The sequence below is a fragment of the Corapipo altera genome, unplaced genomic scaffold (genome assembly GCF_003945725.1).
Source record: "Corapipo altera isolate COAL_440 unplaced genomic scaffold, ASM394572v1 267, whole genome shotgun sequence".
Lineage (NCBI taxonomy): Eukaryota > Metazoa > Chordata > Aves > Passeriformes > Pipridae > Corapipo > Corapipo altera.
This window is the reverse complement of record NW_020884970.1, coordinates 415,104-428,401: the sequence shown is the minus strand read 5'-3', so window position 1 is coordinate 428,401 and position 13,298 is coordinate 415,104. Positions and strand designations below refer to the sequence as shown.

Sequence of the window (13,298 nt, the reverse complement as noted above, 5' to 3'; positions counted from 1 at the left end):
ATCTCTTTTCTTTGACTTCCCCTTTTCTTGCTTCTGCCAAAGTGTCTCAGAATCTGATGGATGATTAGCAAGAGAACTTTAGCTGTTTATTTGGATCTCCAGCATCTGGGGCAGGTTCTCAGTGAAAATAACTTGAAGTGCTGACACACAGCTCCCTGAAGCTGCTGAGATGAACTTTTGTGGAAGATCTTTGAGGGTTTCATTGATTGTTTTATTTTGCCTGGACATGGAAAATGCTGTAAAGGGATTTAGTCTTTCTTGTCACTCAGCTCTTCCCCCAGGTGGACCTTCTCCAGGTCCTGCCATCCTTCCTTTTTCAGAAGGATCTTCGGCAGGTCCTTCTCTGCAGGAGTGGAAATGGTGGCTCTCAGTGTTCCCAAGTGGTGTCACCAAAATATGTTCACAGACACCTCATTCTTAGAGTTGACTCTGAACATATTGTCTGGAGGCCATAATGATTGAAATCAGTGCACAGGGGTGGCTGAATGACTCCACAGGCACCACTTTTATGTGGCCTTTCTGTTTTTCCACTCATTTTGGCCACCACCTGTGCTCTTTCATGTTTTGGAGTGTCTTGCTGGATGTTCTTCTGGCTAAATTTCCCCAGGGATACATCCCCAAGCCCAGTGACAAGTGAGTCAGGTAAGCTTTCCATGGGCAAAACCCAAAAGATGTGAAACACTGAGGAAAAACTGTATTGAAGGCTGATCCCAAACTGGAAAGGGAACTTTGTCTGGGAACAGCAGCTTGGCTTAGGCAGAACCTTTTTTTGTGGCAGCTCAAGAGGCACAATCTGAAGGACAACACTCAGTTTTTATTGCAATTCTGATTTTTTCTTTGCTAGAAGCAAAGGACCAGAGACTACACCTACTGAATGGGGCAGCACAGACTGATTTATTCCTTTGCAATAAATGAGTTAATTCCAATTAATTGTCACCAAATCCTCTTTGGAGACAAACTGCTGAGCCCTGTTTTGATGCTTTCATGCTGGAAAACACTTCTTTCAAGAAGACTCTCCTCATCTCCAGCACAGACAGGGGAGATTTCCTTCATCCCTTGGATTTGGCCAGGAATTGCTGTTTTATAGAAGGAAGAAAAAAAATGCCAACCCAAGTGTGGTGGGAAGCACTTGCAGAGGAGTTTTCCAGGCCCTCCTACTATGGATGGAAAGGGACACCCACTGTGCTCCAGTGGCCCTTCTTGGCTGCAAATGGCCCTTCAGGTTCCTGAAGGTGCGACTGCTCAGAGATCCTGGAGGGACAAAATCCAAACCAGAGTGGGAATGTCATAGGCCTGACCCTGGTGTGAGAACTCAGCAGTGCTGGAGAAATCCATGAACAATCAGGGATGTGGGCAGCCTGCATTTATTCCCGGGGAATGAGAATCCAAGGAGGAGCCAGCTGAAATCCTGCCATCCCATCTGGCAGAGGCAGCACAAACCCATCCCTGACATTTATGAATATGCAGATTGGGCAGATGCATCTCCCCACGGCTGGGGAAGGGGTGACCACATCCTGCCATCGGTGTGACACCAGCACAGTCCTGTCATTCCATGCTGGATTTCCAGCACCCAGCAAGTTCAGCATCAAACCCTGCAGCTGTGGGACTGTTAGTGGTGTGAAGGAATGCACACTGCCCATGACATTCCAAAGGCTGAGCCTCAGTCTCTGCCACACCTGATTTCCTTTAAAAATAGTCTTTTTTGCTGCAGCCACCAAGCTGGAATATCCTGGGCATGTGTAGGAGCATCTTCATTCCCTGCAGGCCAGTCTGGAACTCACTGCAAACTGGAAGAGCTCCTTTTCCTATAGATCCTACAGATACCTGCTGCTGCTGCAGAGACTTCACCCTGACCCCTCTTTCAATGATGGTTCAGATATTTCATATCTGAGGGTCCCAGAACTCACCCAGAGACATTTTCACAAGTCTCAGATGTTCAAAATACTTTGGGTGATTGTTGGTGTGATTACCATATATCCAGTGGCCTCCAAAATGACCCTCTTCTACATCCACTAAGATCTTGGCTTTTAGGGGTTCTTGCTGATTCTGTCTTTCTCTAATTTACTCTTTAGCAGCTGCCAGAGGCCCCAAAAACTCCACAACCACCACCTTTCCTTTCAATTTTATTACACTGAGATTCATTCATACCATTTGAATGTCTGGGGTTTTTTTTTAATAATCCTTTTCCACTCTTTGCTCTGGTTCATCCTTTCATTCCCACCATCCCACCTTGCCTGGATAATTTTCATGATCCTGCTGTTTGCTTTGCCTCTCCTGTTTGGGGCATGAGCACAGAGTGTGTGGCTCTTGTGAGACAGGCTTGGATGTTAAAACCTTGGCCCACAGCACTTCGAAGTCTCTATTTTTTTTCCCTTTGGTTGTGTTGCAAGGTGCTGCCTGTGCCTTCCTCATGGCATTTATGCAGCTGGGATGTAAATCAAGTCCAGGCCTTGCTTTGATCCTGGAATTACTCCTCTCTACTGACACTGCTGTGGGAAGCAGGCTGCTGAAATCCAGCCAGTTCCCCACTGCCTTTGTTTCTTGGCCTCCACACCAAAAAGTTCAGGTGCATAAAACCCACAGCAAAGCATCACTTGCATCAACTTCCCCTTGTTCACGAGGGACCTGACATCTCCCTGCTTTCTTTGGAACCAGGGTTGATTTTTGCTATTCCTCAAGGAAACTGTCCAGTTTAAATCTAAGCCATATTTGGTGTTAGAGACAGATTTGCTTCTCTGCATCCCCTTTTCCAGGGGGGGACAGGCTGCTTGCAGCAGTGGAGCAACCCTGACATGGGTCTGGAGGCCGTTTTTCCTGGGGGTGGCTTGAGACAAGCTGGAAGGGTCATTCATTCAGCCACTAGGCCTGATTGGCTTTAATTAGGATGAGAAATAGCAGTGCAGACTCATCATATCTGTCAAGGAGCAAGGGAAATCATTCTGCTCCTTCAGAATCGAGCTCAGTCATTAGGAGATGTCAGTAACAAGGGGCCCAAATAAATGGTGAGAGGAGGTTCAGGGTGCCAGTGTCTCTTTTATTTTTCCTTCCTTCTGTCCTGTGTCCTATCTCTCTGTGCATCCATCCATCCATGCTCACTGACTGCTTCTGAGATACTCAGTCCCAAATTTTCTTTGTCACCTTCCTTGCTCTGGGCAGCTGGCACAGCCATCCAAGCTCCACATCTCCTCCTTGATGCCCAGCCCCACTTTCTCCTCCCAGCCTAAACAAGTCTGTGGGAAGCCTCTGGGATTTGCTGCATGTGGAGATTTTGTGTGCACTTGTGGTTTGTGAGATTTCCTGAAGAGGATGCAAATCAGAGCAGATGAAGGTGGGTGGGTATAGCCAGGGATGGGTGGTGGGAATGGAGCAGGGTTTGTAAGAAGTCCCAAATATGGGACTAATTTAAGTTCTCTCCGAAGCAAACAAAAAAATGGGTATTGGAAAACTAGTTAGAGGTTGGGGTTTTTTTTAATTGAATCTTGCACAGGAAAGTCCCATGATTTTTAGCTAAAAAAACATAGTATTTGAGACCTTTCTATTCCAGTTAAAAGCCATATAAAAACAAGGTGTATGCAAATTCCAGGATGTCTGTGGTCCTGATACCAACTATCAGTGTCTTTCCCTTCAGGATGGCAGGGGGGTGACTGCCTCATCCCTCCCCTCCAGCCAGCAACTAGTCAGTGCTGGGAAGTTTTGGAGGAGTCGGCGTGTCCAGTTCCTTCATTCCTCAAGTCCTGCTCTCAGGCAACAGTGATGGCAAATAATACTATTTCACAAACTCTTCCATGATCCAAACTGCTGAATATAAGGCTCCTGGCAGGGACTCTCTGAATCATTCCTCTCCCTCCTCTGCTTTCCCTTTTTGGATGGCAATAAAGACTCCTGCCACCACACTGAAGCTTCATTAACCTTTATTAATTTTCTCAGGGTTCCGGGGTCAAATTTGTCACCATTTCATCTCTTGGCAGTTCATACTTCTTGAAAAGATGTCTGATTGTTTTACCTCCTTGGGGGGAAAAGGTCCTCTGTCTGGTACTTGCTGTTTGGAAACAAATTGGCTGCCAGATCTCAGATCACTGGGGCTCAGCTCTGCTCTCTGCTGTTCCATGTGACTCCAGTGGAGTCAGCTGAGCTCTCCTGATTTACAGCAGGCACTACTGGTGGGTGGGATCTGGTTGTTGTTTCTCTCTTTGCTAGGGAGGGCACGTGTCAGGATTGCAACACACCCAATAACGTGGAGAATGGGAATTTTAGTTTCCCCTGTAGCAAATTCAGGGCTGATCCACACGGGATGAAAATGGAAAGCTGGCAGAGTGTGGCTTTGGAAGAACAGGGGTGAGAGCTGTCGGTTAGGAGTCAAATGCCTTTGATTCACAGTGGATACATTATTTACCTTCTGAACTCAACACCGTGGTCTCCGTGGGAGATTTTCAGTTAGGACACAAGGATCAGGAGTTCCTCTCTTCCACTGAGCCAGAAAGGTTCCCAGCCACAGCTCTGTTGGGACTTTGTTGATGCCAGACTTTCATCTCTCCTTGTTGCTGGTGATAGGGTATAGAGTCTGACAAGGAGACATCCTTTTGAGTTATCCCTTTCCTTTTCACCTGCCCTCACCTGCCTGCTCCACTCACCATTTTCTGGTCCCTCTTCAGAGCATTTCTGATCCCTCTACAGAGCATTTCTAAGTAGATCTTCACTGCAAGACAGAATTTTTCCACCACAAAGTACTGCCAGTCACCACCATAAACCTCAGAGCACTACTGGGGATGGTGGGATTCAGTGCCAGCACATCTGAAGAGGATAAATCCTCCACAAGTGCAGCAAGGAGTACAGGCACCCTAGAAAATCATTGCAATTCAAGACCAGACATAAGGGATCATACTCTGCATGGTCCCAAGTCTCACTGAGAAAGAAGGGATTGAGCTGCCACCCAGCCCGAGTCTCTCAGGCTGGCTTGGTGCTAAATTTCGGGAATTACTGGTGGCCAGGGGTGTTGGGGTTGGCAAGCAGGTGGTGGTGACAGGTGGCTGTTGTTTATACGTGTAACCTTTGTAGTGAAAGATCTTGCAGAGTGAACCAAGGTGTATTTACATGACCCATTACCTTGCCATAGCCAATGGACGCTATAATTCCAGAAGCCAATCGCTGAGGTCCACAGATAACAGAAAGCGAGAGGACCCTGACGAACTGCAGCACTACGGGTACCCTGCACCTCAAATAGGTAAGCTCTGACCTCCCCCAGCAGCCCCTGGAGCTGGCACTGCCTGCTCCCTGCACAAACTGGCTCACTGACTCTCTCCACTGTTTCAATGACCCCTCTAACCATCACTTTTCCCCCCAGGTTACTGTGGGGGAGAGTTTCCCCTGGACAAACACTCATCACCCAGTTTGTTCCCATTCCATCGCCCTGCAGGGTTTTGTGTTGGTGCCATCAGCCAGAGAAAGCAGAAAGGGTTAGACAAAACCCCAACAAGGCCATACATCTCACACACTGCTCCTCGTCCCACTGCCTGAGCCACACACATCTGAGCCACCGCTTTGTGTGAACTATCTAAGCAGCCATGGTTCATGAAGCCAAAGCTGACCTTACTGCAATGCAGCCTCTTCACTGATGTCCTTGTCATGCCTTCACACTGAGTGTAGGAGAGGACAGGACTGATTTCCTCTGTCACTGGGCCTTTAGTGCTGTGCAAGGACTTGTAAGCTCTGCAGCAGGACCTTCCACCCTTCTGCAACAGAAGGGGTATAATATGTAGTAGTCTCAGAGGGCGTGGTATGGGAAGATGGGAATGAACTGGACCTAGATTTATGCTAGCTCCAATCTGCCCCACCCCTGGCAGTGTTCAAGGCCTGGTTGGATGGGGCTTGGAGCAACCTGGTCCAGTGGAAAGTGTCCCTGCCCAGGGTAGGGGGCTTGGAACGAGATGATCTTGAAGGTCTCTTCCAAGCCAAACCATTCTATGATTCTATGATTAAATCTGGAAAGGTGTTGTGCTCTCCCTTCATGGCTTCATTCCCTGACAGAGACATCATGGGTCTTGGACAAAGCAAGGTGTGCTGAACCTGGCCACAGGTCACAGTCATTGCCCAGTGACTTTGCAAGCATTTTGTTCTCTAGAAAGGCTTCAGAGAAGTGATTTCATTATAAGTGAGAGTGGGTTTTATTCTGGTGTAGGTCAGCTGTGCTCCATCCAACCCAGCAGGACTTTGCCATGGTACAGTGTCAGGACTCTGCGTGGGGTGGAGGCTCTGGGTGTGATCAGGCAATTTTGGGGGTTGTGGCTTTCAACACAAGGCAAGGAGTGGTCTGAATTTTCTTTCTACCCTACACAGAAACTGCTCCCTCCAGTGGGAGCAGCTCCACTGTCTGGAGGATCTGTGGCAGCTGGCAAAAGGCTGCAGGAGAGGGAGGACGTTTGCACCACCATAATCTGGTGAATCTCAGCTTAATCTCTCAGTCACACTTGGAGGAAGGGAGGGCACTCCAAGGCAGGTCCTGTGATGTCCCTTGTTGTTCCTACTCTGCCTGGTCTCAGGTGCTTCCTTAGAGCTCTGTTCCAGCCTGTAGCTCTGCCATCAGCTTCATAGCTTGGCATTTCTTCCTGCTGTGCAGCTGGATGCTGGATCTGGGCTCACTGACATCCCTGTTAACTCCCTGCCATGGTGGGCACTGCTGGAGCATGGCTGGCTTAGGCTGTGCTATCCCCGAATGCAGCATGAGCTGGGAGATGTGCATTGTCCTGCTGCAAAGCTTCCCACATTCCTATCACTGTCCCAGGAGCACCAGCTACAGCCAAGCTGTTCCAGGAAATCAGAATGGAGATGTAGAAACCAGTCAGAAGGTACAATCCAGCAAGGGATTAGAGGGAATCTTTAGCTGGGGATGCCAAAGCAAAGCCCACACTTTCCCTGGCTGTGGGCCCAGTTTGTACAGGATAAGCCACATCACTTCAGCTCAAGACCTAGAAAAATATGAAATACGAAAATCATGCCATCCATAAAGGACTAGGGACAAGGGGACAGCAATGCCCAGTTGAAGAGCAGCATTTTCTCCTGCCAGCCCTTCATCTCCCTGGTACCCAGGTCCTGCTGGCCCACAGGCTCTGGCACAGCCGTGGTGCTGCTGCTGCCCACGTGTCTCTCTCAGCAATAGCACAAGAGCGAGATCCAGCCCAGCAGGTCCCTGGCACGGGCCCTCCCAGCTCAGACTGCTTCCAGGAGGACTTTACCAGCAGCAGGTTGTGAGCAGAGAGGTGTCTTGCACGGGGAGAGATGTCAGATTGACAGACAAGGCCATGGCAAAGAGTGATCCTGGCAGAGGGATGACAGGGATGTGCTGCTCCATTAGTGCCCAGGGAAGGAGTGTCATGGAGAAGCTGCAGGCACTGATGGGGACACACAGCCAGCTGAGCTCAGTTACTCTCAGGGCTGGCTAGGAGCTGGAAAGGATCCTGGATTGCAGTGGTACATCCCTGTGCAGTGACATCCAGCGTGTCTCATTCTGCAGCACCTGCTGGACCCTCTCCAGCTGCTGCAGCTGGATTTGTGGGAGCAACAAGGGCCATCTCCCTACTTCAGGTGGGGTATTCACCCCTGTAAAATCCTTTGGGACGCTCCTGGTCATCCTCAACCTAGTCTGGAGCATTACAGGACTAAGCAAAGGTCAACCCTGCAGGGGCAGCTTTCTCAGGCACATCATGATGGAGGGCAGAGCGTGGCCCCTTCTCCTCTGGGGGTGGAGACAAATTTGGTTGAGTGCATCAGGGGCTTGGAGCACCTCTGCTCTGGAGCCAGGCTGAGAAAGCTGTGACTGTTCAGCCTGCTGAAAAAAAGGGTCTGGAGAGACCTTGAGCCCCTTCCAGTGCCTAAAGGGCTCCGGGAGAGCAGGAGAGGGACGTTGCATAAAGGCATGGAGTAATAGGACAAGGGGCAATGTCTTTAAGCTGAAGGAGGATACATTTAGATTGGATATTAGCAAAAATCTTCACTATGAGGGGGAGTGAGACACTGGAACAGGTTTCCTAGAGAAACTGTGGCTGCCCCATCCCTGGAAGTGTCCAAGGCCAGGTTGGACATTTGAAGGGGCTTGGAGCAACCTGGTCTAGCAGAAGGTGTCCTTACCCATGGCTGGGGGTTGGAATGAAATGATCTCTTAGGTCCCTTCCAGACAAATCATTCCAGGATTCTATAATCTCTGGCAGGTCTATTATAAGACAGCACTGAGCTGTACTAGGTGGCTTTCAAGACTAATAAGCATGGTAGACTTCTTGCCATTACACCATTACAGAGCCAAAATCCACTTCTGGGATGATTAATTGGAATATGTTTCACCCAGGAATTTGTATTTGCTGCCATCTGACCCACAGGAGTGCAGAAATTCTTCTCGTCCACAGTTTTGATGATGGGCAATATTCTGCTCCTCTTGAGTGGAGAATGAGAGATCTTGTCTCATGCTTGAAAGAGTCCAGAACTGGGTCTCACATGGTTTGAAAATTAGTTAAATTTCTGCAAGGCTTGAGACTTAGTCTGGGTGTAATGTCCCAGTAGACTGAGATAAATTGCTTAGTTCAAAATGACACCAAACTCAGGGAGTAACCAGCACTTGGAAAGTAAACTGTGTTATGGGTTTAAAAGCCAGGGATTGGTGCAATGCAAGAAATGATAATTGAGGAGATTTGCCTCTAAGCACAGTTATTTCTGCTGTGAAAGGGCAAAAGCCAGAAGTAATAAAGAAAAGAAAGAGTCAGGAGAGGTGGAATTTGGTTCAAAGGTGCCATTCACTCCTCTACTGAGACAGTAACTCTTGTCTGAATGTGGTGTTTGCAAAACCCCACCCAGGTGTGAGTGGGGAGGTGGTGGGATGGTTGGGGTGATGGGCTCTCCAAGCCATGAGCTGCTGACAGAGGAGGCCCCTGTGTCTCTGCAGGCTCCCTTTGTCCCACCTCTGGCCTCCCAGAAAGAGTTTGGGGCACAAAATGGGAGTGTTTCCCTGCCAAAATCCCCCAGATCATTGTCATTAAGGGACTGGGTGCCCTCGGTGCTCTGGGTGCAGGTCCTGGGGAGGTTGCTCAAGGCTGAGGAAGGGTGTTCAACAAGAATTGTAAGGACATTGTCTGTCCATGCAGCATCCAAGCAGGCAGGGTAGCAGGAATGGTTGGGATCTGTGGACTGAGAAGGGATCTCCTGGAGTCTGGGCCACTCTGAATGGGAAGTGTTGAAATGATGGTACCACAAAGGAAATTTGCTCATGATGAACTTGGAGCACCCCAGGACTGTCTGTCTGACAGAGCTGATTCAGTTCCTTACTGGAAAGGTAGGAAAATTACCATGGAAATGCAGATCTCTGTATATCAGGAGATCTAATACCTGAGAAACAGGATATGGGAGTGATGTTTTCTTGAAGCCCCAAAGCCTCAAAACACACACTGTCTCCCACACATCCCAGATAAAGACCAGTGGTCCATAACATCCCTCTAACTGGAAACAACCGGGCAGATTAATGGAATAAAACCTAAAAGCAGAACAGTATTGAGCAACTTTGGCTTAATGAACAACAAATCTCATTATTATCATTGCAATGGCATAGATGACGTAGGGAAAGACTCATCCTCACCTCCTCCTCTTTCTATCTCCAGCCAATAAATGAAGGAATAAAAGTCTGTTCATTTTACAGTAAAGTCAGGTCTTCCTCTACACTTTCCCCCCTCAACAGGCAGGTATTAGTTCCCCAGGCTGCAATTAGTGGGCATATTTTTAATTCCCAACAGCCTGAAGGACAGGAGATATTCAAAGCAGACGTGCTGAAAAACGTGACACAAACCAGACAATGTAGATAACTACCCAAAATCCCAACGAGTATCTCGATGAGGGACACAAACACTTGAAATCCTGTATAAAATTCCATAGCACACAGAAAAGACACCACCTCGAGGAAAAAGCCAGACATGCACAGCTTTAGGCAGCATTGGGCAGTTTGGTGGTCTCCAACCCTTAATCACCATCACAGCTCTGTCCTGACTCTGCTTTTCGTGCAGCTGGTTTATAACTCTCACCGAGATCTCAGGCTGAGATCTCCAACTGTAGAGCCTCTTTCATGCTCCATGTTGCAGCTGGTCCGTTTAATACAGAACCTGAGGCCCAACTTTCTCTGGGAATGGAGTGGTGGTGTGGGATAACACATCCAAGTGCTGGGTGCAGCCCAGGCTGTGCTGTATGACCCCTGAAGTCCTGCTTACCTGTTTCACCCAGTGCTGTGACACTTTTATCATCCATAGTCTGCCAGATGCATCTGATTGGGATGTGACACAGTGTGGTCTGATGCTCTGAGGAACTTGTTGCTAGGAGGGGATGCCCCTCTGTGACGCATCAGAGATGTGCTGGTGTTTATTTGTGCCATATGCCTGTGTGCTATACGTACCAAATGTTGCATTCCAGGTTTATCATGTGTAATTATTAGTAATCCATGAAAAAGCTGAGAACCCAAACAATGCATGGCTTAATTAAATGAGACAGAGCCAGCTTTTGTTTTCGTGTGGGGAAGAAAGGCATTTTGTCAAGGGTAGACTCATGCCTATGAAAACTAATGGAAAACTGTCCTTTCCCAGCCCATGTAACACTTTTGGTGAATTATCTGGAGGTTGTGGCCTGCTGAAGCACCCCCAGCAGGGATATTAGTGACAAAGGGACTGTATTTCATTGCTTTTCACTCTCATTTTTTGCTCAATGGGGTATTTTTAGTTTCCTTTCCAATGCTGCCCAACAGGTAAGCAGTTGACAGGGACAGTGTGATGCCCTGGAAGAGTCAGCCTTGTCCTTTGTCACGTGCTCAAAACAGGTCTCCACAGGCAAAGGAGGTGCTGAAAACATTCTGTGGGATTCCTCCAGCTGACCCTTCTCAGGAACAGTCATCTTCTCCTTTGTCTGCTCTTCCTCTGCCAATCTGCCTTGGCAGGGGCTGTGAGAAGGCAGGGAAAGGAGTTAAATCCTTAAAACTGATCAATTTATGGGCACATTTGCTATATCTGACTAATCACTATTGCTTAATTAGTACTCTCTCTCAGTAGGGTGTTACATATCCCACATGGTTCTGCAGTGGCTACTCCACCTCGTTATCAGTGGTGGAGCTTGTCCTCCTCAGTGCCTTGATGCTTCCACAACATCCTTAAACTGATCAATTTATGGACACATTTACTGTATCTGACTAATCACTGTTGCTTAATTAGTGCTCTCAGTAGGTGTTACACATCCCACGTGGTTCCTCAGTGGCTACTCCACCTCGTTATCAGTGGTGGAGCTTGTCCTGCCCTTGATGCTTCCACAACACCCTTCCCTAATTTCTTGTGTGTTTGTGTGCTATAGCTCTACACAGCACCCCCCAAAAAAACCCTTTAGCCCATTCTCAACCCTCACCTTTCTCACACCACCTGTAGGACATGTTGCTCAGCACCGCAGACCTCCGACAGCCGGTGAAGTGCAGCTTGGGAATCTCTGCCCTGGAGATCCAGGTGCCAAGGATCCTCACCTTCTGCTCCAACCCCAACAGGTGACCCTGCAGCAGAGGAGTGGTCCCCCTGGAGCGTGTGCTCGACCACCTGCGGGGAGGGCTGGCAGACCAGGACCAGGTTCTGCGTGTCGTCTTCCTACAGCACCCAGTGCAGTGGCCCCCTCCGGGAGCAGAGACAGTGCAACAACTCTGCCGTGTGCCCAGGTATCTGTGGGCACCAGGGGAAGGGAGATTCGTGGGGGATTGGCTGCCTGTGGTGTCTCCACTGTGATACTTCTGGAAAACACTGGCACAGGGAAGTTGTGGCCACCACGTCCCTGGCCAGGGTTGGACAGGCCTTTGAGCAACCTGATCCAGTGGAAGGTGCTGCTGTTCATGGCAGAGCGTTGGACTAGATGATCTTTTAGGTCCCTTCCAGTCCAAACCATTCTATGACTCTTGAAGGAAGATTTTTTTTGTTCCCTCTTCCTTCTCTTTGTACCTTAAAGCCTCATACAGAGACCCTTGTTAGACCAAGAACCATGAGATGGGCACCTGGTATGGAAAATTCCATGCTGTCTAAAATCCAGGAATATAGGACACCTGAAAGGCAGGTGTCCTTTGGGATATTTCCAATGTGGAACAGAGATGGAAAGATCTCATCTGTGAGAGTGATTACCCACAGGGGATGTGCCTCTCCCACCTTAGATATCAGCTTTTCAGGACGATCTTAAAACACCCAAACAAAATATCAGTGGGACCCTTCCCTTGCCTCCACAGTGCTTTAACTTTCCTCCTCTTTTTGTTTTGTTTTGGGAAAGAGAAGCACCAGGTGACTCAGTTGCTCAGATTCCAACACTGGGCATCAGCAACAACCAGTGCAAAATCAGCATGAAACACTCAGGATGCTGGAAGGTGATGAACTGAGAAATCCATCACCTCTGTTTTCATGCTCCTTCTCCCACAATTTTGATGAAATAGTACTTTCTGGAGAGACTGGAGCCTATAAGAAAGATGGACTTTTTACAAGAGCATGTAGTGAGAGGACAAGGGGGAATGGCTTCAAACTGAGAGTAAGTTTAGATTGGATATTAGGAAGAAATTCTTCCCTGGGAGGGTGGGAAGGCCCTGGCACAGCTCACCCAGAGAAGCTGTGGCTGCCCCATCCCTGGAAGTGTCCAAGGTCAGATTGGATGGGACTTGGAGCAACCTGGGATAGTGGAAAATGTCCCTGCTCATGGCAGGGGGTTGGAACAAGACAGTTTTTAACGTCCCTTCCAACCCAGACCATTCTACTATTCTATGATTCTATGATTATTTGGAAAATTTATGCTGTTAAATTGTGTTATTCGTGTCTCCTGACCAGCAACATCAGTGTTCAAAAGCAATTCTACAATGGTGAAACCACCACCTGTGTTGAAAACACCATCCATGTTCTTTCCTCTATTTCCTTCTCTAGTTATCCCTTATCATGCTCAAGACCTGGTGACAATTAGCTTGGAACACCCTTTCCTGGCACTGGGGCATCAGTCACTGTTGGCAACTGATGAAGGACTGGAAAAGTACCTGTTTTTTGGGGTTTCTTCTTTTCCTGAAACGTTATTGATTTGGCATTTGCTTTTCCAGTAAAGCTGGAAGGGATGAAATCTCTCCAGAAAGATCAGTGCATTCTTATAACATTTGGTCTCTAAAGATTACAGTGACTAAAATTCCATAAATATCTTGGCCAGATTAGATTAGATTAGATTGGAGAGGATTAGATTGGTATAAATTAGCAGGCTAATTAGATTAGATTAATATAGGCTAGATTTTTAAT

At 48.1% G+C, this 13,298-nt stretch overlaps 1 protein-coding gene across 11 annotated transcripts in view; it reads left to right on the top strand.

The window, feature by feature from the left end:
- ADGRB1 (adhesion G protein-coupled receptor B1) overlaps positions 1 to 13,298 on the top strand; it is a 293,421-nt gene that overhangs the window by 129,248 nt on the left and 150,875 nt on the right. For 10 of the 11 annotated variants that reach the window (XM_027665116.1, XM_027665120.1, XM_027665119.1 and 7 more), the window contains 2 exons: positions 5,114 to 5,221; positions 11,543 to 11,707. In XM_027665116.1, coding sequence (XP_027520917.1) covers positions 5,114 to 5,221; positions 11,543 to 11,707 — 273 coding nt within the window. The remainder of the gene's footprint in view (positions 1 to 5,113; positions 5,222 to 11,542; positions 11,708 to 13,298) is intronic. The other variant, XM_027665125.1, reaches the window with a different exon arrangement.